Source organism: Macaca thibetana, chromosome 20, assembly GCF_024542745.1.
Source record: "Macaca thibetana thibetana isolate TM-01 chromosome 20, ASM2454274v1, whole genome shotgun sequence".
NCBI classification, from domain to species: Eukaryota; Metazoa; Chordata; class Mammalia; order Primates; family Cercopithecidae; genus Macaca; species Macaca thibetana.
This window is the reverse complement of record NC_065597.1, coordinates 30,393,930-30,417,968: the sequence shown is the minus strand read 5'-3', so window position 1 is coordinate 30,417,968 and position 24,039 is coordinate 30,393,930. Positions and strand designations below refer to the sequence as shown.

General features: G+C 49.3%; 3 protein-coding genes and 1 non-coding gene across 8 annotated transcripts in view; 2 read left to right on the top strand and 2 right to left on the bottom strand.

Moving 5' to 3' along the window:
- MAP1LC3B (microtubule associated protein 1 light chain 3 beta) overlaps positions 1-24,039 on the bottom strand; it is a 371,166-nt gene that overhangs the window by 5,697 nt on the left and 341,430 nt on the right. The window contains exon 2 of one of the 2 annotated variants that reach the window (XM_050773800.1): positions 6,261-6,389. In XM_050773800.1, the coding sequence (XP_050629757.1) occupies positions 6,261-6,300 (40 nt within the window). In that variant the 5' untranslated portion in view covers positions 6,301-6,389. Of the gene's footprint in view, positions 1-6,260; positions 6,411-24,039 lie in introns of those variants that run through there. The other variant, XM_050773799.1, reaches the window with a different exon arrangement.
- Positions 8,349-17,332, bottom strand: LOC126944351 (unconventional myosin-XVB-like). 2 transcript variants are annotated; one of them, XM_050773801.1, is made up of 2 exons: positions 16,971-17,332; positions 8,349-8,528 (listed from the first exon to the last, which is right to left on the bottom strand). In XM_050773801.1, the coding sequence occupies exons 1-2, from the start codon at positions 17,221-17,223 to the stop codon at positions 8,452-8,454; spliced, it is 330 nt and encodes a 109-aa protein (XP_050629758.1). In that variant the 5' UTR covers positions 17,224-17,332; the 3' UTR covers positions 8,349-8,451. The 2 variants fall into 2 exon arrangements, with proteins under 2 accessions (XP_050629758.1, XP_050629759.1); XM_050773802.1 differs by lacking the exon at positions 8,349-8,528 and adding an exon at positions 14,599-14,695.
- On the top strand, positions 17,443-17,515 carry TRNAM-CAU (transfer RNA methionine (anticodon CAU)). Its single transcript has one exon. It is a non-coding gene; the product is annotated as a tRNA-Met (tRNA).
- FBXO31 (F-box protein 31) overlaps positions 17,742-24,039 on the top strand; it is a 54,532-nt gene continuing 48,234 nt past the window's right edge. For all 3 annotated transcript variants that reach the window (XR_007722000.1, XM_050773628.1, XM_050773627.1), the window contains exon 1: positions 17,742-18,144. Coding sequence is in view for 2 of the 3 variants with exons in the window: in XM_050773628.1 (XP_050629585.1) it covers positions 17,793-18,144 (352 nt within the window). In the remaining variant the exon portion in view is untranslated. The remainder of the gene's footprint in view (positions 18,145-24,039) is intronic.

The window sequence follows — 24,039 nt, the reverse complement described above, 5'->3', positions numbered from 1 at the left end:
AACTTAAAGACACAAAACATGAACACTTCACATCCGATAAAGGTTTGTATCTAAGGCCAAAGGCAACATAACATACATGGCTCTACATCAGGTGATAAGGACACAGACCAGGAATATGGGACAACTAATTTCAAGGAACTGGGAGCCCAAGTTTGTGGACAGATATACAAGGTAGATCCACTGCATGAGTCCCAATCCTTCCTCCAAAGACCACTACTACCTATAATATTAACTTCAATTTTTGTTAATTTTCCATAGTTGAAAATGGAATCCATTATATCCCTTATAAACCAGGAAATGCAATTTTCTCTTATCACTTCCAGCTTTTTAATGATATGGTGCCTAAGAGAAAAACCGCTCAAGAGAATGGAATATGAGGCTGGGCACAGTGGTTCATGCCTGTAATCCCAGCACTTTGGGAGGCCGAGGTGGGCAGATCACTTGAGGTCAGGAGTTCGAGACCAGTCTGGCCAACATGGTGAAACCCCGTCCCATCTCTACTAAAAATACAAAAATTAGCCGGGCGTGATGGCACATGCCTGTAATCCCAGCTACTCGGGAGGCTGAGGCAGGAGAATCACCTGAACCTGGGACACGGAGGTTGCGGTGAGCAGAGATTGCGCCACTGCACTCCAGCCTGGGCAACAGAGCAAGATTCTGTCTCAAAAAAACAAAAAAGAACGGAATATGGAAAGAAAAAAAAATACTCTTGAGTTTTAGTTTTCTTCAGTACCTAAGAGAAATCACAGCTTAAGACACAAAGTCTACTGTTGAATATATTTCTAAAAACATCTATTCTCCCTTTTAACAGAACGACTTACTGATTCAAAGTTCAACAGCTGTACTAGACTATGGGCAATACAGGAAAAAAAGCAAGCCAAGTTCAGTTCTCAAAAACCCACAAATATAGTTGGAGAGAAGTCATTTACAAAGCAATACATGTATTAAAAAAAAAGGCAATATGTGAACATATGACTTAGATGGCATTATTTAAAACCTCTAAAAAAAAAAATGAGCAAAATCACCTTGATTTACTATGGTAGGATTGATTCTCATGGTAAGGGCAAATAAATAATCAATGTCATGAACTTCTTGAGACAGAAAAAAGATAGTGTGACCTACATAAAGATGACGTTACTCTAACATCATTGCCAATCTCATTCGCATTAAAAAAAATTTTAGTATCACTTTTTTTTTTTTGAGATGGAGTTTCACTCTGTTGCCCAGGCTGCAGTGCAGTGGTGCAATCGCCGCTCACTGCAAGCTCCGCCTCCCGGGTTCACACCATTCTCCTGCGTCAGCCTCCCGAGTAGCCGGGACTACAGGCGCCCGCTACCACGCCTGGCTAATTTTTTTGTATTTTTAGTAGACACGGGCTATGGTTTTCATCCATAGCCAGGATGGTCTCGATCTCCTGGCCTCATGATCCACCTGCCTTGGCCTCCCAAAGTGCTGGGATTACACACGTGAGCCACCGCGCCTGGCCCAATTTTAGTATCACTCTTTATAAAAACTTCTAAAATTCCTATTTTCAAGTACTGCCATAAGTTCGACTTCTGTCTCCCCATCCAAAATTTTAAAATCAGCTTCTAAGATACATTACTAAATATAAACATCTTTGCCACAAAGATTGCAAACTCATGGATTTCTACCAGTGCATATTCCTATTGAATAAATATGCAAATAATGATAAATTTAGTGGCCGGGTGCAGTGGCTCATGCCTGTAATCCCAGTACTTTGGGAGGCCAAGGCGGGTGGATCACAAGGTCAGCAGTTCGAGACCAGCCTGGCCACGATGGTGATACCCCAACTCTACTAAAAATATAAAAATTAGCTGGGTGCGGTGGCAGATGCTTGTAATCCCAGCTACTCGGGGGGCTGAGGCAGGGGAATCGCTTGAACCCGGGAGGCAGAGGTTGCAGTGAGCCACTATTATGCCACTGTACTCTAGTCTGGGTGACAGAGCAAGACTGTCTCAAAATAATAAAAAATAAAAAAGATAAATTTAGATATTGTTAATAGTAAAATTAACCTAGTGGCTCTTATCCTTTGACTCCTTCTCTACTTCCCAGCGAGGTTCTCAGTGACCCCTCATCATCACTCCTCCTATCTATGAGACCTCTTCCTATGCCTGTCCTACCCCAGACCCTCTTCACAATAAAAACCTCCATTGTGTCTGTGTAGATTATTTCAGTGTATAGGGAAAATCACGATTTAATTCACTCCAGCAAATAAATGATACCTCTTTCATATATCCTGGAATGTTTCACATTTAAAAGCTTATCCTAATAAATCTAAAAGTAGAAACGTTCAGACAGAGGGGAAAGATTTTTTTTTTTTTTTTTTGAGACGGGAGTCTCCCTCTGTCACCCAGGCTGGATTGCAGTGGCACAATCTTGGCTCACTGCAAGCTCCGTCTCCCAGGTTCACACCATTCTCCTGCCTCAGCCTCCCCAGTAGCTGGGGCTACAGGCGCCCACCGCCATGCCTGGCTAATTTTTTGTATTTTTAGTAGAGACGGGGTTTCATCATGTTAGCCAGGATGGTCTTGATCTCCTGGCCTTGTGATCCAGCCAAACCTAGTTTCTTATATTAAAAAAATCTTTCCGGCCAGGCGTGGTGGCACACGCCGGTAATCCCAGCACTTTGGGAGGCTGAGGCGGGTGGATCACCTGAGGTCAGGAGTTCAAGACCATCCTGGCCAACATGGTGAAACCGTCTTTACTAAAAATACAAAAGTTAGCTGGGCATGGTGGTGGATGCCTGTAATCCCAGCTACTCAGGAGGCTAAGGCAGGAGAATCACTTTAACTCAGGAGGCGGAGGTTGCAGTGAGCTGAGATCATGACACTGCACTCCATCCTGAGTGACAACAGCGTGAGACCCTGTCTCAAAAAAAAAAAAAAAAAAAAAAAGGAAAGAAGGAAAAAACATAAAGGCTCTATGAAGTTTCAAAGTCAGACACTATAGTGTTTAAAGTTATCTTTACCCTGATTTATTCCCAAAATACGACCTAAAAAGACCAAAATGATTATTTTCATGAAAGGTGTGAAGTATAAAGACAAGTTACTTCCTTAAGCTGTAAAGAATAGCACCCAAGTCTCCCATAGGAGCATCTTAGCAGCCTGTCCAGCAGCAACGAAAACCCAGTGCTGAGCCTGGAGGAACTGGCTGTACACAGTACGCACTGAGCTCCACTCATTCTTCAGGAGACAGCTGTTTTAGAGGCTAACAGTATATTCAACAGAAGCATTATGAACAGCACAGTCAATGGCACAGAAGAGGGCAAGTCTTTTACTTCCTTAGTTTCCTAATGCTGTAATGATCTGTTTTTATTTGTCTTTCTCAACAGACTGTCCCCCTGGCAGTCAAGGACCCAGCTCGAGGCCAAACTGTGTTCCCCCAGGGCTTAGGCTTTACATAGAAGATAGTTAATCAACAACTGAATGATTGCTCCAGATGCACACCAAAATCTAATCTCCTTCCCCATATTCCTTTCTTCTAAAACAAAAAAGAATCCTTAGAAGCCTTTACAAACGTTAAAATAAAGGGTAGGAGCCTAAGGTTTCCTATTTTAATGAACACGTTATTTGCAAAGTTGTTTTGAGATATCTTCAGTCATTTTAAGTACAATTTCAGTTACACATATTTTCCAGGATTTACTTCTCAGAGAGGAACTGAAGCATTCCCCCTCCCCAGGCCAGGCATGGTGGCTCACACCTGTAATCCCAGGGCTTTGGGAAGCCAAGGCAGGATGATCACTTGAGGCCAGGAGTTCAAGACCAGCCTGGGCCACACAGCAACAACAACTCTATGTCTGTTTTTTTTTTTTTTTTTGGTAGAGATGCGGTCTCACTATGTTGCCCAGGCTGGTCTTGAACTCCCGAACTCAAGCGATCCTGCCTTGGCCTCCCAAAGTGCTGGGATTACAGGTGTGAGCCACCATGCCCCACACAATTTTAATTTTTTAAGTTTATTCCAGTTTTCCAATACATCTCCCAGGACACACTATGTGTCCTGACTCACACAGTCTTGGTCCACTTAATATACTGGAAATGATGGCTACCTACTGGAAACTGGAAGAATTCAGGCCAGGTTAAAGGTACCAGTCCAGACTCTGCCACTAGGTGGACCATGATCTTCATCGCCAGGCCCCACCCAGTTTCTTTAGCTACAAAAGGAAGGGGTTCTTTTCAGTGAGTCTTAAAATCCATTTCAACTTTGAGAACCCTCTCAATCCTGGTAGAGTTTATCAGGAGAGCTATACTCAGTTTTAACCTTAAACTCACTCACTCGGAAAGAGAAGGCACCACTCAAGCTAATGGGGCTAATCTTAGACTCCATAAAGAGGTTCTCTCCAAGGATTCATTTCCCTCACTTACTGTGCTACACATGTCTGAAAACTGTCAGTAATCACGATCAAAATTACCAAAATATTCATGAACTAGAAAGATTTTTTAATTACCAAAATCAGAAGCAAGGAAAGGTAACAGCTGTTAAAAGATACTTAAGACGTTTCTACAAAGTGACTATTAAAGAGACATTTAAAGGGGAGGGGACAAAATAAAGGTGAGCCAAGGGAAAAACCCTGAAAATACAGAGTATATAAGATACATACATCGACGGGAAGAAAAATGGGGCATTATTGCTGGTCTACCCTCAGGGCCACTTTTAGGTTCCAGGAAATTCCTTGTTCGGATGTGTTAATCTCACATTTCCTACCGTTACTACCTACTCTTCGCAGAGATTTTTCCAGAATAACCCAAAAGTACTATAAGCAAAAAAGAAAATAACTATAGTTTCTGTTATGAGAAAAAAGGCATCTCTCCTACACAAATGTTCCCAGTTAAAACTTTTCACTGGTGAAAACAAAAGCCAGATCTGAGGTGGGCCGATGGATCGCTTTAGCCCGGGAGGTCGAGGCTGCAGGGGGCTGTGACTGCACCACTGCACTCCAACCCAGGTGACGGAGCGAGACCCTGTCTCAAAAACAAAAGAAAGAAAGAAAATCTGCCTTAAATGCTGCTCTCAGGGCTCAATAAGCCTAGACACTAGTAAGAGTTCATTAAGGTCACTAACAAGAAAACTTCTAACAAAAAAGGCACGTCTAAGTCTTGCTAACCAACGGACTGCCTCAAGAGGCTGTTGGAAAAGATACGCTTGGCAAGCCAAGGCCCATTTTCATTTACTGAAGTTTCTCAGGCACAAGAAATAAAATAACGGTCAATAATGAGACGTGCAAAACTATATCCAAACTCAAATAAACGCTAAGCTCTTTCTAGACTCCGGGAAACGAGGCAAAAGCAGACAAACAGCACCACTGTGTGGGCTCCCGACGAGGATGGCGGCAGACATTCGCCGTCCGCTGGGACGAACGCGGTGCCTCCCTACCAAACCGGTGCCTGGAGCTTAGGCAAAAACAGATATCCGGATCTGCTGCGTTCTCTGGCTCAAAAGGGAAAGAATCACTTCGCATCATCTGCGTGGAGTAAATACTGTGATGGTGACACCTGCACGTTTAACCAAATGCCAGGACACCTCAGTTGGGTTTCCAGTCTGAACTGGCGGAAAAGGGATGTATTCCTGGTGTCAAGGTGAGAACGGAAACGCAAACCCAAGAGAAGTCTCCCACCCCAGCTCCCGGGCTACACACACAACTGTCAACACCGCCGTGGGCCGTCCCGGGCGCGGCGGGGCCGGGGGCGCAGCACGTTCCCCCGCTCTCGACGGAGGCTCTGGGGTCTGTAAGGGGCACTCGCAGCCGGGCGGGCTCCCTCGACGGGAAAACTAGCCCTGAAGGTGACGCGCCGGGTCCCGGCGCAGCCCGGCTTCAGAGCCGAACTGCCCAGCGTGGCCCCGGGGGCCCTTGGGCCCCAGAAGCGCGACCCTCGCCCGGCAGCACGCTCGAGGGGGCGGCGGTGGCCGGGGTGCGGCAGGGAGCCCGCCGCGGAGGGCGCCGGGTGATTCAGCAGGCCCGGGGGCCCCGAGCGCACCGGTCCCCGCCCGCCCGCCGCGGGCTGCCTCCTCCTAGGCCTCCGAGGGGTCCGCAGGCCGCCACGGCCCAGACCAGCCCCTGGCCCTCCTGGCTCGGCCCCGGCCTGGGTCCCTCACAGTGCCCCGGGCCCCGCGTCCCTCGGCCCCGCCGGCCCCGCTCGGCCTCCCGGCTCGGCCCCGGCCCCTCACGGCGTCCCAGGCCCTGCCGCCCTCCACAGCTCGGACCCCGGACCCGCCGCACCCGGCGCCCTCGCGGCGACACTCACCGAAGGTGCGGCGCTGCTTGAAAGTCTTCTCCGACGGCATGGTGCGGGGATCTGGGCGGCGGCGGCGACGACGCGAGGGTCCCGGCGGCTCCTGGGGGCGGCGGCGGCTGCGGCGGAGAATCTGACTCTGGCGATAGCTACTTCCCTTGTGTCTTCTCAGCCTGCAGCCTCGTCAGGTGACTCGCAGCGCGTCACCGAGGGGCGGGGCCAGAGCCGGCCAGGGCCGCCGCCATGGCGGGCGTGGCGGAACACAGGAAAGGCACGCAGCGTGGGGGCGGGGTAGGTGTGTGCGCTTGCGCGATGAGTGAAACGGGCGCTCTGCGCATGCTCCCGGTGGTGCCCTTGCCCCGCCCAGCAATGCTGAGCGCCTGAGGCGCCTGAGGTGACGGTTGTGGGCCGGGCCGCAGCCCGGGGTTGTGGGCGCTCGGGAGCCTGCTGCCCGGCCCTGAGGAGAGGGCAGCGCGGGGCGGGGGAGGCTGAGCCACGGGCGTGGTGTCCCGGGTCGCTCTTGAGGGAGCGGTCCAAGGAAGGGACATGGGGTAAACTCGACCATCCCTTCCCCTCCGGAGAGAGACTTGGCGGTGCGGGCCCAGACGCCGGCACCCCGGGCTGAGGCGCGCAGGGCAGGCCGCGTCCTCTTCGGGAGGCAGGGTCGCCGCTCGCCCGTGGAGCCCCGGCCCCCTCCGCGTGCGGGGGCGCGTGCGGTCCGTGGGTGGCTTCCGGGGAGCGGCCGCTGGTGACCTCCGCCCGCAGTCACTCGACGCCCAGCCTTGGGGCGTCTACGGAACTGCTTTTGTCCCGAGGCCTTCATCCTGGGACGCTCCTGCTGGCTGTGAGATCTTCCTCCCGTTAGGTCGCCCGCAGCGACGGCCAGGCTGCCCCACGTCGCTAGCCGCCCTGTCCACCCCTCAGCCTCCCAGCCACTAAACTCGCGGGACACCTTACACTCGAGACAGTTTTTGAGTCTCGGACTCATCTGTAACAGGGCAGTCAGATTTGAGGACTCCAAATGGGCCGCAGGGCGTCAGTCACCATGCGGTATTTGGTGGTTATTGCCCACCTCAGCCTATGGCCAACGTGTCTCTGTAGGAACAGCACTAGATCCTTTGGGTTTTTTTTTTTGAGACAGGGTCTTGCTCTGTTGCCCAGCCTGGAATGCAGTGGCGCGATCATAGCTCGTGGTGGCCTCGACCTCCTGGGCTCAAGGGATCCTCCTGCCTCAGCCTCCCCAGAAGCTGGGAGTAGAGCCGCCATCTCGCTTTGTTGCCCAGGCTGGTCTTGAACTCCTGGCCTCAAGCGACCCTCCCGCCTCGGCCTCCTTCAGAGTTGGGATTATAGGCGTGAGCCACTGCTCCCGGCTATTTGGCTGCTTTTGTTCTTTAGTATCTAATACTTTAAAAGAGCCCATAGTTCCAGGATTTCTCCTTTTGACTTTGTAAAAGCCTTTCTTCTATCCCAATTGCATAAAGTGATTGGATTAGGCTGATACAATCTACACTGTGAACTTGAAACATGCAAAACATACGAAAATAGCCGGCGGCGGAATCCCAGCTCTTACGGAGGCAGAGGCTGGAGGATCTCTTGAGCCCAAGAGTTCGAGACCTGCCTGGGCAACATAGCAAGACCCGGTTCTCCACACACACAAAAAAGTATGAAAATATATTTCTCGCGCCGTGCGGTGTGTCACACCTGTAATCCCAGCATTTTGGGAGGCAAAGGCAGGAGGATCACGAGGTCAAGAGTTAGAGACCAGCCTGGTCAACATGGTGAAACCCCATCTCTACTAAAAATACAAAAATTAGCAGGGTGTGATGGCGGACGCCTGTAATCCTAGCTACTCCGGAGGCTGAGGCAGGAGAATCGCTTGAAACCGGAAGGCGGAGGTTGCAGTCAACCGAGATCGTGCCATTGCACTCCAGCCTGGGGAAAAGAGCAAAACTCCGTCTCAAAAAAAAGAAAAAAGAAAAAAAAAAGAAATATATTTCTTAAAGTGGTTTTATACAGCTGGGATTTCTTCTAGAGAAGCCAAGTACTGTCATAGATCCTTGGATAATTAATTACTCCCACCATCAGAAGAATGATGTTATTTGTAGTTCTTTATCCTTCCACTGTTTGTTTATTTTATTTTTTTATTTGTTTTTTGAGACAGAGTCTTGCACGGTTGCCCAGGCTGGAGTGCAGTGGCGTGATCTCAGCTCACTGCAACCTCTGCTTCCCGGGAGGACAGGACAGAGTTCAGAAGATGTCTATAGTCTGTTGGTTTGTATTCTGTGAAAATAGAAAAAAATCCAGTAAGCACATATTATGTACCTACCTTCTGCCAAACATAAAATTATCAGTTTTGAAGTCTTAAAAGATAGTGGAGTCTGTGTTGGTTTCTTTTCTGGATTTTTATGATATTAAGTATTGACTGGTGAGTGCTTTCTTGGCTGAATTGCTGCTTTGTAAGAAACGGGCTTTTTCTTTCTCTTGCTGGACAACTGTTCCAAATGCAAGAAGAAGGGAAAAAATCGATATCTGGCATATGGAGATGGGGGAGGGGAAGCAGAGTCTCAAATTTTCCTACCCTTGGGCATCCATAAAGCTTTACCAAATTACGCCAGGCCTTGGGTTCATGGCCAGAGGAAGTACCATCGATGGTTGTGTAGTAATGGGCCAGGATTACTCTGCGTGTTTTTAAAATACAGAAGTGAAGTCCACATTTGCAAATCTGTTACACTTCTATGCCTAACTTCTAATTCCAACTTGAATCTAAAGCCATATATCCTTCCATGGCTCTCAGAAAAGAATCCAAAGTGATTGGGGTATAAAGGTGGCTCATAGGTTTCATCCCTGTGTAATAACACATTTAGTTAATATATAATTATATATAGTATATATTATAATAATGTACATTCATATACAAATATAAATTAAGAAATACCTTCATGTAACTTTTGGAAGCATAAGTGTGCTTGAGTATTTATGAAACATTTCATGTGACCCAAAAGACTGCAGTTTAGTAGAAATTTAATGTAGTAAACAATATTTGGAGTGGTAAATTAATATTACTCATGAATCATTTTAAGCTAGTTAATATAGGCATAGTGTAATATAAACGTTAATGTTCCCTGTAATAATCCACGTAAAGTAGAAAAGCAAGAACACATCTTTCATTTTAATTTACTCAATGTTTTCTCTAGGAATTTCACGGCGCCTTTAAACTACCAAATAATCATTCATTCTTGAAAGCCCAGCAGTGGCACCCTATTCCTTTTTTCATACCATGAAATGACCATAACCGTGGGGAAATGATGTAACTGCTAAGAATTGAATGCGATGGCCCAGCATGAGTGATGTAAGTGGCTATAAATCATGCTGTCTAGCTGTGTGTAAGAACCTGTCAAATGAATCACAAAACATTAACCTGCCCTACAGAAGGCATCGGGGTTATTTTTTGCCACACTCAATATGGATGGCAAGTCATGCGGAGAATTTGCTTGGGGCCTCTGGCCTGCTCGGCCTCTCCCTCCTCTCCTCTTTCTGATTGGAAGAGAGAGGCCACTAGCTTTGTTGTCTGCACCACTATAGGCCCAGTGTCCTATCCATCGTGGTGTCATCGCTTTGCTCTTGAGAGCAAGTAAACAAACAAGTATTGCTCAAGAGGAGTGCAGGGAGCTATTCTCAGAAAGGATTTGGTCAGGAGGATTTAGAGGTTGACACTGAATAGACTGCAGTCTTCAGGGAATGTTAAGTAGCCACAGCAGGCTGTATGTTGAGTGTCCCCCTCCCCAGGGAAGTTTGGCCTCTGTTCAGCTTCAAGAATCTGCAAAGTAGAACGCGTGGTAAAGCGTTGACAAATCAGTCACGCGACCGGCAGCTGTTTCTTAAATTTGAGTGTGTAACACCTGGTGGAACGCGCTGAGGTTCCACCATGTTTTTGTTTGCCTGTTTGTTTAATTCTAAACAAATTCTGTAGGACTGCTGTGTTTATAGCTTTTGCTCCATTCCAGGACTGTTAAGGTGTACAACTGTGGAGGCTCCATCAGCCTGCTTATTTTAAACTGCGACCCTCTTGTTCAACGTTTGAGTATTTTCCCTTCTTTCCAGTTAGTGTGACTAGTTCTTTTGAGCAGTGGGTAAGATCCCATTTTTTCACATCGGATTTTGAGAACTGATTGGGATACAGTTAACGTGGTTTTCTTTCTTTCTTTTTTCTTTTTTTTTTTTTTTTTGAGACAGAGTCTCGCTCTGTCGCCCAGGCTGGAGTGCAGTGGTGCGATCTCGGCTCACTGCAAGCTCCGCCTCTCGGGATCACACCATTCTCCTGCCTCAGCCTCCCGAGTAGCTGGGACCACAGGTGCCCACCGCCACGCCCGGCTAGTTTTTTGTATTTTCAGTAAAGATGGGGTTTCACCGTGTTAGCCAGGATGGTCTCGATCTCCAGACCTCGTGATCCGCCCGCCTCAGCCTCCCAAAGTGCTGAGATTACAGGCGTGAGCCACCACGTGGCCCAGTTAATGTGGTTTTCTTCAGTCCAAGAAATACTACTTGTGACCTTTGAGGCAACCAACTGGAAAATGCCCAGCCCTATATTCAACTTATTTCCTTAGATGTTATCAGTTCTCAATAACAAAGAGGTCATTATTGTAAAGCCTCATCATAGTGTTAAAACAAATGATCTCTTCTATCTAGTTCTTCCTCATTTTAGAATGCATGCACCCTCATTCTTTAAAGGATACATTTCTACATAAAGGATTGTAAACGTGTTCTAAGGACATATTAAGCTGTCAGGATTCAATGTGTGGTACTTTTCTGCTGGCACTGTCTTTCCCCTTGGGTTCCTTCCCACAAACAGGTGTTGCTGAAGCTCTCACAATCATTCTTTTCTTTCTATTATTATTATTTTGTAGAGATGAGGTTTCACTCTGTTGCCCAAGCTAGTCTCCTGGGCTCAAGCAATCTTCCCCACTCGGCATCCCAAAGTGTTGGGATTCTGGGTGTGAGCCACCACTCCCAGCCTTTCATTCTATTCTGATGGTCAATGTTAATTCCATCCTTCCACAGCTTTGGGTACACGGCCTTCCTTATTCTTGCTGTCTGTCTTTTGTCCCTCTAATCGTGCGCTTTTCATCCTTGGTTATTAATATATCACCAACCATCTTCTATGGTTACCATTTTCTTTCAAACAGCTTATTTTTTATTTAAGTTATATTAAAATAGCTTTGCCATAAGCAGTAATGACCCTGCAATCATAAATTTGATGTGCTAGTTACCTGTATCAAATACTAAACCAGAATAAAGGCCGGGGGCGGTAGCATCCTAGCACTTTGGGAGGCTGAGGCGGGTGGATAACCTGAGGTAGGGAATTCGAGACCAGCCTGGCCAACATGGCAAAAAACCCGTCTCTATTAAAAATACAAAAATTAGCGAAGTGTGGTGGCACTCGCCTGTAATCCCAGCTACTTGGGGAGGCTGGGGCAGGAGAATAGCTTGAACCCGGGAGGCGGGGGCTACAGTGAGCTGAGATTGTGTCACTGCACTCCAGCCTGGGTAACAGAGTCTCAAAAAAAATAACTCAGTCTCAAAAAAAATAAAAAAAAATAAAAAATAAATGTTTCTGTACCACATAAAATCGTCCTGCATACAATTCGTTTGCATACTATGCTGCTCACTGAAGCCTGAGTTGGCTTCCCAAAACACCACTTTCATCACTGTGTCATTCCCAAATTTGTGAGGGCTTCATCTGGTGTTCCACAAGTTCACATTCTGACTCCATCCTCTATTTTCTTTTATCTCTTTTTCTTGTCATTTTTCATTTCCATCCTATATTTTCAGCTTCTGCTCAGATCACACCCTGGACTGAACCAGCCTCCTATTTCCCTCGGGCCTCCTGAGTACCTGATCTCCGGCAAGTGATGCTCCTTCCCATCGTTGTCTATGCCACTGCCTTGAGAACTCCCTTCCTGGCCTCTCCTACTAAGTGAGCCAGGGACAACCAGCTGTCCTTTTTTTCTTTTTCTCTTTTTTTTTTTTTTTTTTTTGAGACGGAGTCTCGTTCTGTTGCCCAGGCTGGAGTGCAGTGGCCAGATCTCAGCTCACTGCAAGCTCCGCCTCCCGGGTTTTACGCCATTCTCCTGCCTCAGCCTCCCGAGTAGCTGGGACTACAGGCGCCCGCCACCTCGCCCGGCCCGGCTAGTTTTTTTGTATTTTTGTAGTAGAGACGGGGTTTCACGGTGTTAGCCAGGATGGTCTCGATCTCCTGACCTCGTGATCCGCCCGTCTCGGCCTCCCAAAGTGCTGGGATTACAGGCTTGAGCCACTGCGCCCGGCCTCTTTTTCTCTTTTTTGAGACAGAGTCTTGCTCTGTTGCCTAGGCTGGAGTACAGTGGCTCGATCTCTGCTCACTGCAACTTCTGCCTCCCAGGTTCAAGCAATTCTCCTGCCTCAGCCTCCCAAGTAGCTGGGATTACAGGTGCCCACCACCACGCCTGGCTAATTTTTGTATTTTTTTAGTAGAGACAAAGTTTCACCATGTTGGCCAAGCTGGTCTTGAACTCCCAGCCTCAGGTGAGCGGCCCGCCTTGGCCTCCCAAAGTGCTGGGATTACAGGCGTGAGCCACCACGTCTGGCCACTGTCCTTTTTTTCTAGAACATTCTCCCATCAAGTGTTCTCCTCCTGGCTAACTCCAAATTTTCCTTTGATTTATAAATGTCATTTCCTCAAAGGACCTTTGATCATCCAAAGTCTGGTCTCTGTTATAAGATCTTATTAGTTTTACTTATTGTTAGAGCATTAAAATTTATAATTTATGTTATTTATCTGTGTGGTCACTTGTTTAATGGCTGATCTCCCTGGTAGATAGCAGGATGTTATTAGTTGAAACAATTTTTTTTTTTTTTTGAGATGGAGTCTTGCTCTGTTGCCTAGGCTGGAGTGCAGTTGCACGATCTTGGCTCACTGTAAGCTCCACCTCCCGGGCTCACACCATTCTCCTGCCTCAGTCTCCTGAGTAGCTGGGACTACAGGCGCCCGCCACCACGTCCGGCTAATTTTTGTAGTTTTAGTAGAGATGGGGTTTCACCGTGTTAGCCAGGATGGTCTCGATCTCCTGACCTCATGATCCGCCCGCCTCGACCTGCCAAAGTGCTGGGATTACAGGCGTGAGCCATTGCGCCCGGCCTTTTTTTTTTTTTTTTTTTTTTTTTTGAGATGGAGTCTTGCTCTATCATCCAGGCTGGAGTGCAGTGGCATGATTTCAACTCACTGCAACCTCTACCTCCTGGGTTCAAGTGATTGACCTGCCTCAGCCTCCTGAGTAGGTGGGATTACAGGCGCACACCACCACGTCCGGCTAATTTTTGTATTTTTAGTAGAGATGGATTTTCACCGTGTTGGCCAGGCTAGTCTCGAACTCCTGACCTCAGGTGATCCGCCCACCTCGGCCTCCCGCAGTGCTGGGATTATAGGCGTGAGCTACCACGCCCAGCCTACTTTTTAAAAAGACACACATCTATAAATATATTTCTGTAGATCTGTTTGGAGTTTATGCTCAGCAAGAGAATATTCCAGATTGCTCACAGTGATGATCCTGAAGGATGTGAGGGGATTGAATGGTGATCAACAAAAACTTTTGTTTTATCTGTAGTGTTTATCTTAACAGTGAGGAAATATTTATACATTATTTGTATAATTAAGAATGAAGGCAGGAAGGCCGGGTGCGGTGGCTCAAGCCTGTAATCCCAGCACTTTGGGAGGCCGAGACGGAGACGGGTGGAGACGGGTGGCCGAGACTACAGACGGAGACGGGTGGATCACGAGGTCTCTACTAAAAAATACAAAAAACTAGCCGGGCGAGATGGCGGGCGCCTGTAGTCCCAGTTACTTGGGAGGCTGAGGCAGGAGAATGGCGTAAACCCGGGAGGCGGAGCTTGCAGTGAGCTGAGATCTGGCCACTGCACTCCAGCCCGGTCGACAGAGCGAGACTCCACCTCAAAAAAAAAAAAAAAAAAAAAAAAAAAAAAAAAAAAAAAAAAAAATGAAGGCAGGCGTGGTGGCACGTGCCTGTGATCCCAGCACTCTGGGAGGCTGACCCGGGCAGATCACTCGAAGTCAGGAGTTAGAGACTAGCCTGGCCAAAATGGTGAAACCTCGTCTCTACAACCCCGTCTCTACTAAAAATACAAAAATCAGTGGGGCCTGGTGGTGCACACCTGTAATCCTAATACTTTGGCAGGTAGGAGTGGGGTGGATCACTTGAGTCCAGGAGTTCTAGACGAGCCTAGGCAACATGGCGAAACCCCATCTCTACAAAAAAAAAAAAAAAAAAAAAAAAAAAAAACAGCCTTGATGGTGTTTGCTTGTAGTCCTAGCTCAGGAGGCTGAGGTCAGGGGATCACCTGAGCCCGGGAGGTCAAGGCTACAGTAAGCTGATATTGCACCACTGCACTCCAGCCTGGGTGACAAAGCAAGACCCTGTAACAACAACAACAACAACAACAGCAACAACAACAACAAAAAAGGCCCGACGCGGTGGCTCACACTTGTAATCCCATCACTTTGGGAGGCCACGGCGGGCAGATCACGAGGTCAGGAAATCGAGACCATCCTGGCTAACACAGTGAAACCCTGTCTCTACTAAAAATACAAAAAATTAGCTGGGCATGGTGGCGGGCGCCTGTAGTCCCAGGTACTTGGGAGGCTGAGGCAGGAGAATCGCTTGAATCCGGGAGTTGGAGGTTGCAGTGAGTCAAGACCACGCCACTGCACTCCAGCCTGGCAACAGAGTGAGACTCCCTTTCAAAAAAAAAAAAAAAAAAAAAATTGGTAGCAGTAAATAATACCAGTAAAGTCACACAATATATGCACTGAATAGATATTCGTGGTTGTCACTGATTCATCCAACAATGATAAATTAATTATGCAACTACTATGTACCAAGCACTATGCTGTGTCTATGGCTATAACTATTAATAGTATAATATTTCCAACTAGGCTAGGTGTGATGGCTCCTGGCTCATACCTGTAATCCCAGCACTTTGGGAGGCCAAGGTGGGTGGATCATCTGAGGTCAGGAGTTCAAGACCAGTGGACCATGACATACTTGTGAATAAGTAGGTCCACCTTGTGAAAGGAGTTTGCTTTCAGTTTATTTATTATGGTCACTGGAAGGAGGAGCATTCTAACAACTGCGGGATGGAGTGAAAAACAAGGAACCTGAGGCCAGGGTAATCAGTCAGGTACTATTTTTCAATAGTGTTGGCCTGAGATGCTCAAGGTTTGGACATAGGCGCATCTGTATGGATTTTTATTATTTTTATTTTTTGGTTTTGGTGGGGCTTTTTTGTTGTTGTTGTTGAGAAGGAGTCTTGCTCTGTTGCCCAGGCTGAAGTGCAATGGCCCGATCTCGGCTCACTGCAAGCTCCGCCTCCCGGGTTCACACCATTCTCCCGCCTCAGCCTCCGGAGTAGCTGGGACTACAGGCGCCTGCCACCACGCCCGGCTAGTTTTTTGTGTTTTTTTAGTAGAGACGGTATTTCACCATGTTAGGCAGGATGGTCTCAATCTCCTGCCTTCGTGATCCGCCCACCTCGGCCTCCCAAAGTGCTGGGATTACAGGCGTGAGCCACCGCACCCGGCCTTGGTGGGGTGGGTTTTTTTTTTTTGAGACAGGGTCTTGACCTGTTGTCCAGACTGGAGTGCAGTGGTGTGATCACAGCTCACTGGAGCCACCAACTCCTGGCTCAAGCGATCCTCCTGCCTCAGCCTCCCGAGTAGGCACCACCATGCCCGGCTAATTTTTTAAATTATTTGTAGAAATGGGGGCGTCTCACTATGTGCTTAGGCTGGTCTCCAACTCCTGGGCTTAACCAATCTGCCCGCCTCGGCCTCCCAAAGTGCTAGAATTACAGGCGTGAGCCACTGCTCCTGGTCTGTGTGGCTTTTTTTTTTTTTTTAAGAGACAGGGTTTCACCATGTTGGTCAGGCTGGTCTCAAACTCATGACCTCAGGTGATCCACCCGTCTCTGCCTCTCAAAGTGCTGGGATTACAGACGTGAGCCGCCGCGCCCAGCCATTTGTGGCTATTTTTGTTTTTTGTTTTTTTTGGAGGCAGGGTCACGCTGTGTTGCCCAGGCTGGAGTGCAGTGGCGCCATCGCGGGTCACTGCAGCCTCGGCTTCCTGGGATCAAGCGATCCTCTCGCCTCAGCCTCTCTTTTTAAAATTTGGATTGTTGCCGGGCGCGGTGGCTCAAGCCTGTAATCCCAGCACTTTGGGAGGCCGAGGCGGGTGGATCACAAGGTCAGGAGATCGAGACTATCCTGGCCAACATGGTGAAACCCCGTCTCTACTAAAAATACAAAAAACTAGCCGGGCGTGGTAGCGGGCGCCTGTAGTCCCAGCTACTTGGGAGGCTGAGGCGGGAGAATGGCGTGAACCCGGGGGGCGGAGCTTGAAGTGAGCCGAGATCGCGCCACTGCACTCCAGCCTGGGAGACACAGTGAGACTCCGTCTCAAAAAAAAAAAAAAAAAAAAAAAAAAAAAAAAAAAAAAAAAATTTGGATTGTTTTGTAGATGGGGTCTGCGCTGTGTTGCCCAGGCTGGTCTCGAGCTCCCGGCCTCGATTTATACTCCCGCCTGGGCCTCCAAGAGATGGGGTCCGAGGCGAGCCCACGGCGACATGCGCTGCTGCTCTGGTCAGAGGACGCCTTCGTGGTCACCACCCGCGTACCTGGGAGACGACCCCGCTCCGCGGCCTCGGCAGGGCCCAGCCGGAGCCGGCGTGCGCGGCTTCCGGCAGCTGCAGGAACTGGCGCCGTTTGGGCGGCGCCGCGTGGCAGGGCCTCCCTTTCCAGACCGGGCGCGCATCCCCGGATCTCTTGGGCCGCGCTGCCCGCCCCCCCTCCAAGCCCTCCCGGGGGCTTCCGCAGGGAGCTCGGGAAGGTTCCTGCAGAGCCCCGCAGCGCGGGCCTTTTGGTTACCATAAGGCGGACACGATGGAACGCCCGTTGTTTCGATGGACAAAAGGGTTTCTAGACGCCCTTTGGGGTTCTGGCTGCTGCCTCTGTATTTGGAGGTTGTAAAACGCATCTTCCTACTGACGGGCCGGCGGGGCAGAGTTTCGGGTGCCGGAAGCGGGCGCGCGGGCACGGGGGGCGACTCTTCTCTCCACAAAGGCCGCGGCGCGGAGGGGCGATCGAGCAGCCTCGTTAGCGCAGTAGGCAGCGCGTCAGTCTCATAATCTGAAGGTCGTGAGTTCGAGCCTCACACGGGGCAGCCCGACGTTTTGCACCCGGCATCACCACTTTCTTTTCCCGTCCCCGCCACGGGCGGCGCCCTCGTGCCGGAGGGGATGGCAACCGCGCGGGGTCTCAGAGGTCGCCGCCCCGCTGGGAGGGGGTGGCGCGGCCGGGGCGGGGCTCCAGCTAGGGGCGGGGCTGGGCTCTCCAGGGGGCGTGGCGGGCTCTGCGGAGGGGCCGTGGCTCGGCGCTGGCGGGGCGGGGCCGCGCTGGAGCGTGCGCAGAGGCGGCGGCAGTGGCCGTCACTGGGCGGCATGGCGGTGTGCGCTCGCCTCTGCGGCGTGGGCCCGTCTCGCGGATGCCGGCGCCGCCAGCAGCGCCGGGGCCCGGCCGAGACGGCAGCGGCCGACAGCGAGCCGGACACAGACCCCGAGGAGGAGCGCATCGAGGCGAGCGCGGCGGTGCTGGCCGGGGTAGGGGGCGGCTTGTGCGCGGGCCCCTCGTCGCCGCCCCCGCGCTGCTCGCTGCTGGAGCTGCCGCCGGAGCTGCTGGTGGAGATCTTCGCGTCGCTGCCGGGCACCGACCTACCCAGCTTGGCCCAGGTCTGCACGAAGTTCCGGCGCATCCTGCACACCGACACCATCTGGAGGAGGCGTTGCCGCGAGGGTGAGCGCGCGGGGGCGGCGGTCCCGGCCGGGTGGAGGCCTCGGACCTGGGAGGGGCGGTGGCGGTGGCCCCGGGTCGGGACCACCAGATGGGCGCGGGGCCCGGCGATGTGGTTTCGGGTGTGGGTGGGGAGCAGCCGCGGTGCCGCCACGTTGAGGGGACCATGGAGGTATTTGAGGGTGTTAGGGAGGGTCCGAGGGGTCCAGGGTGAGGCAGATAGGGCTGGAGAGGGGTTGAGGGCGTCAGGAAGTCATTGAAGAGGCCCAGACATGGGGCACAGGACACCACGGGGCCGAGGCCATGCCGGGAGCTGGGGCTGGGGTCCCCCTTGGTCTGGGCCGGGCCTAAGCTGACGCCTGGGGGCCGCCGCCTCTGCCCCTGCCTTGGAGACTAGCCGAGGGTGCCTCGCTGGCCCCTACCAGAGACGAGGTGAACTTGAAGAAATTGGGAGCAGGCCGGGCGCGGTTTCACGCCTGTAATCTCAGCTCTTTGGAAGACCGAGGCGGGCGGATCACCTGAGGTCAGGATTTCGAGACCATCCTTGCGAAGATGGTAAAACCCCGTCTCTACTTAAAAAAAATACAAAAATTAGCCGTGCTGGTAGCGGGCGCCTGTAATCCCAGCTACTCAGGAGGCTGGGGCAGAAGAATGGCTTGAACCCTTGAGGCGGAGGTTGCATTGAGCCAAGATTCGGGCCATTGCACTCCAGCCTGGGCGACAGAGTGAGACTCCGTCTCAAACAACAGCAACAAAAAAAATTAGGGGAGCAGAGGAAGCCCAGTGTCGGGGGCTCCTGATGGTGGGGGCCTGGAGAGACAGATGGATCACAGCGGTGCGGGCTGGACTTTTGCCTTCAGCAATATTGGATGTAACAGATCACAGGAGGAGATGTGTATTTAATCTGGAGTTCAAGGCTCCTTCTGTTTAAAGGTTGACAGCTCTTTGATGTTCAGGCAGCTCATATTTAGGTAAACAGGACAGATTAGAAAACATCTGAACGATGCAGAACAGCAAAAGGAATAAAACCATCAGAGACCCCAGCAGTCAAAGATAAACTCTTTAACATTTTAAAAAACCTCTCGGAGTCATGTGTACGTTCTTCCCTAAAGGATAATATATAATATACCATATATATTAGAGACTGTAGTATAAACAATGCTACATAGTAATTCACTGCCTGCTTATAGCAGACTCTCCCCTCGCTGATAAGCTTTGAAGTCTGCATTTTTTTCCATGCATAAACAGTGCTTTGAAGACTGCTTTGTGCACTTTATAGAAATTTAGGAGATTGATATGTATCCTTGGGAACTTCTGAGATTGTCTTGGTAGGGTGCACTTCCTTCGTGTTTTTTTTTTTGGTTTGTTTTTTGAGACGAAGTCTCACTCTGTCACCCAGGCTGGAGTGCAGTGGCGCGGTCTTGGCTCACTGCAGTCTCCGCCTCCCAGGTTCAAGTGATTATCCCGCTTCAGCCTCGGAGTAGCTGGGACTACAGGCGCGCGCCACCAGGCCTGGCTAATTTTTGTATTTTTAGTAGAGACGGGGGGTTTCTCTGTGTTGCCCAGGATGGTCTCGAACTCCTGACCTCATGATTCGCCCGCCTCAGCCTCCCAAAGTGTTGGGATTACAGGTGTGAGCCCTCCCGCCGGTGGGCAGGGTGCGCTTCCTCAAGTGGGATTGTGGGTTTGCAGGATTGTGGGTTTCATTTTGAGACATTAAAAACACACTTTGCACGTTGATAAAACCTTTGCAACCTGTTGTTGGGCTCTTTGAGTTTGCACCCCAAGTAGGTCTGCATGAGAAGATCCCTTTCTCCAAGTCCTCCTGGGCAGTAGAGATCGTCATTTTATTTTTGTTGTTTAATGGTCAAGGCCCCAGATTTGGAGTCAGCCAACTTGGGCCACAGCCCAGGCTCCGTTTATCTTCTGTGAGATCTGGACAAGCCGCTTCACCTTCCCAAGTCCTGTTGGGAGCATGAGTGGGAAGTGCTGCTCCCGGAGGCACTTGGAGGGTGAATGAGGTGATGCCTGTGAAGCCTTCTCCCCTCGATGGTAGCTGGTAGATGTGGATTCTTGGCTATTTTTATTGTGCTTTTTTTTTTTTTTTTTTTGAGACAGAGTCTCGCTCTGTCACCCAGGCTGGAGTGCAGTGGCCGGATCTCAGCTCACTGCAAGCTCCGCCTCCCGGGTTCACGCCATTCTCCTGCCTCAGCCTCCCGAGTAACTGGGACTACAGGCGCCCGCCAACTCGCCCGGCTAGTTTTTTGTATTTTTTTTTGGTAGAGATGGGGTTTCACCATGTTAGTCAGGCTGGTCTCGATCTCCTGACCTCGTGATCCGCCTGTCTCGGCCTCCCTAAGTGCTGGGATTACAGGCGTGAGCCACCGCGCCCGGCCTTTTATTGTGCTTTTTTGCGAATTCCCTATTTGTGTCTTTTTTGGTCTTTTTTTCTCTTAAGGTGTCTATTTTTGTCTTTTTCTCTTAGAGTGTCTATTTTTGTCTTACAAATTGTGAGAACTGAGTATTAGTAATACTAAATTTTTGTCATGTACACGGAAAGTAAAGTTCTTTTTACATTTTAAAATTGAATTACATTTAAAATTGAGGCAGTTCCATTTTCTCTTTCCCTGTGAAGTCTCCCCATTTGCTCTGATTTGCACTTTGTGTAGCTGTAAGACTCACATTCCCTTGTTGTGCTTTGAAGTTTCTCCATCAGGCAGCCAGAGCTGTGTGGTGACCTCTGGGGGGTTTGCCTGGGAAACTGTAAGGTGTATATGGCTCAGCAGAGGGATAACAGACAGTTTTTTGTGTAATCAAAAAGTCAAAGGTATACCATAGAAAAACTGGAATTACAGCTCAGAATAAATTCTTAGAATTGCTAACAGAAATATGAAAAGTCCTGATGGAGATGTAGAAGGCGACTGGGGACAGACAGAACCCTTCAGTCCTTTCTTTCCCACTGCTGTGGTTCTCAGTGCAGCTGTCCTGGGACACCAGACATCGTGACGTAGATTGAAAGCATGTTGTTCACCCAGGTGACCTGCTAACAGGAGAATTTTCATTTTGAGACATTAAAAACACACTTTGGCAGGCCAAGGCCAGCGGATCACTTGAGCCCGGGAGCTCAAGATCAGCCCGGGCAACATGGTGAAACCCCCATCTCTACAAAAAATACAAAAGTTAGCCAGGCATGGTGGTGTGTGCTTGTGGAAGGCTGACGTGGGAGGATCACCTGACCCTGGAGCGGTTGAGGCTGCAGTGAGCTGTAATCATGCTACTGCACTCCAGTCCGGGTGACAGAGTGAGACCCTGTCGCAACAAAAATGATAAACCAAGCATATTTCCAGCCATCCCCAATAAATAACTTAAATCATTTGTCATATTTGCTTTTGGTTCCTTTGTCTTTTTTTTTTTTTGAGATGGAGTCTCGCTCTGTCTCCAGGCTGGAGTTCAGTGTTGCATTCTCGGCTCCCTGCAACCTCTGCCTCCTGAGTTCAAGTGATTCTCCTGCCTCAGCCTCCCAAGTAGTTGGGACTACAGGCGCCCACTGACATGCCTGGCTAATTTTTGTATTTTTAGTAGAGATGGGGTTTCACGGTGTTGGCCAGGATAGTCTTGATCTCCTGACCTCGTGATCTGCCTGCTTTGGTTTCCCAAAGTGTTGGGATTACAGGTGTGAGCCCCCGCGGCTGGCCTTTTTTTTTTTTTTTTGAGCAGAGTCTAGCTCTGTCACCCAGGCTGGAGTGCAGCGCGGCCCAAGTTGTATTTTTAAGTTCTATTCATGTTAATACATTTTAGTTCCGCCTTTTTAAATGGTATGCGGGCTGGGCGCGGTGGCTTACACCTGTAATTCCAGCACTTTGGGAGGCCAAGGCGGGCAGATCACCCGAGGTCAGGAGTTGGAGACCAGCCTGGCCAACATGGTGAAACCCTGTCTCTACTAAAAATTCAAAAATTAGCTGGGCGTGGTGGTGGGCATCTGTAATCCCAGCTACTCTGGAGGCCAAGGCAAGAGAATTGGCAGGTCTGTCCCGCAGGCCCTAGCTGATGGATGAAATGAGTACTCAGACACAGGTATGCAATATAAGAGCAGCTAGGTGACTTCCTGGCTCTAGTGGCCAGAGAGCAGCCCCGAGAAGCTGGAGCTGCTTGCTTGCTTTTATTCAGTGCAGGCACAATGCAGAAAAACCTGGAGCAAACACAGCCTGCAGGTAATTAACATTTATTGCTCCCCTTTCAGGGGACGTCATGTGCTGATGATCAAAGGTCAGTTCCTGGTCAACATAAGTAAACAAGCCTGTTTAAGATAAATTCCTCCACAATCCTTTTATCTACTCCATGCCCTCTGCCTCAGGGTTATAGGACAGCTGCCTTCAGCTCTTCTCCCGCGGGGCTCTGCAGAACCTTCCCACCTTTCAGTAGGTTTGCATCCTTTCCCTATGGTTTTTCCCACCACTCTGACTGATCTCCTGCAGAGAATTGCTTGAACCTGGGAGGTGGAGGTTGCAGTGAGCCGAGATCACGCCATTGCACTCCAGCCTGGGGTACGAGAGTAAGACTCCATCTCAAAAAAAAAAAAAAAAAAAAAAAAAGGTATGTGATGGTTCATAACTCTGAGTGGTCACAGAGTTCTTTTGCTTATTTTTATTTTTTCACTGCTTGCAGTGTGGCAGTGAACACTCTCATATGTTTGGATGCATATATATTTGAACATTTCTCTGAGGATTATATCCAGGAGTGGTGTTGCTGGGGTAGTCGGGGGTGAGATAAGCACTTTTGCTAGATGCTTCCCAGAGTGATTTCCCTTCTTTGTACACCTGTCACCAGGCCATGGACAGGCAAGTCACAGAAGGAGAAACTTAACTGCCTGGATGCAGTATCGCACAGTAGCTGCCGTGTGTCTTCCCAGCATTTTAAGGTTCTCATTTAATCCAGTGAATTCTCTAATTCTGCTACATTCTCTCTAATTTTAATGATTCCTCTTTAAAAATAGATGCCAGTTGGGTGAATTTTATTAACCATTTATTTTGCATTTTTATTTTGTGCCATTTTATTTTGCATTTGCCTGATAACTGGTGAAGGTGCACATTTAAAAAATATATTTATTGACCATTTGGATTTATTTTATGTGTTTATCTTTCATTTTTGCTCCTTTTTCCTATTACTGTTTCTTTGATTTGTGGATTTTATTTCTGTAACCTGGATAGATTTCTTTTTTTTTTTTTTTTTTGAGATGGAGTTTCGCTCTTGTTGCCGAGGCTGCAGTGCAATGGTGCGATCTTGGCTCATCGCGACCTCTGCCTTCCAGGTTCAAGCAGTTCTCCTGCCTCAGCCTCCGGAATAACTGGGATTACAGGTGTGCGCCACCATGCTTGGCTAATTTTTTGTATTTTTAGTAGAGACGGGGGTTTCTCCATGTTAATCAGGCTGGTCTCGAACTCCCAACTTCAGGTAATCTGCCTGCCTCAGGCTCCCAAAGTGCTGGGATTACAGGCGTGAGCCACTGTGCCCAACCTAAATTTCTTTTTTTTTTTTTTTTAAACATATACATGTTTTTTCTTTTTTCTTTCTTTCTTTTTTTTTTTTTGAGACTGGGTCTCCTTCTGTCAGCCAGGCTAGAGTGTAGTGGTGCAGTCACAGCTCACTACAGCCTCAACCTCCCGGGCTCAAGTGATCTTCCCACCTCAACCTCCCAAGAAGCTGGGAGTACAGGCGTGCACCACCACACCCAGCTAATTTTTTTGTATTATTTTGTAGAGTTGGGGTCTCACTGTGTTGCCCCCGCTGGTCTTAAACTCCTGGACTCAAGTGATCCGCCTGCCTTGGCCTCTTAAAGTACTGGGATTACAGGTGTGAGCCGCTGTGTCTGGCCTGTTTAATATATTGCAAAACATTTCC

Excerpts from the sequence above, each read along its gene's own strand:
- LOC126944351 (XM_050773801.1), bottom strand. The coding sequence starts at position 17,223 with ATGGTAACCAAAAGGCCCGCGCTGCGGGGCTCTGCAGGAACCTTCCCG. Across the intron at positions 8,529-16,970 it reads GGAGCGGGGTCGTCTCCCAG|AATACAAACCAACAGACTAT; the intron begins GTACGCGGGTGG and ends CTATTTTCACAG.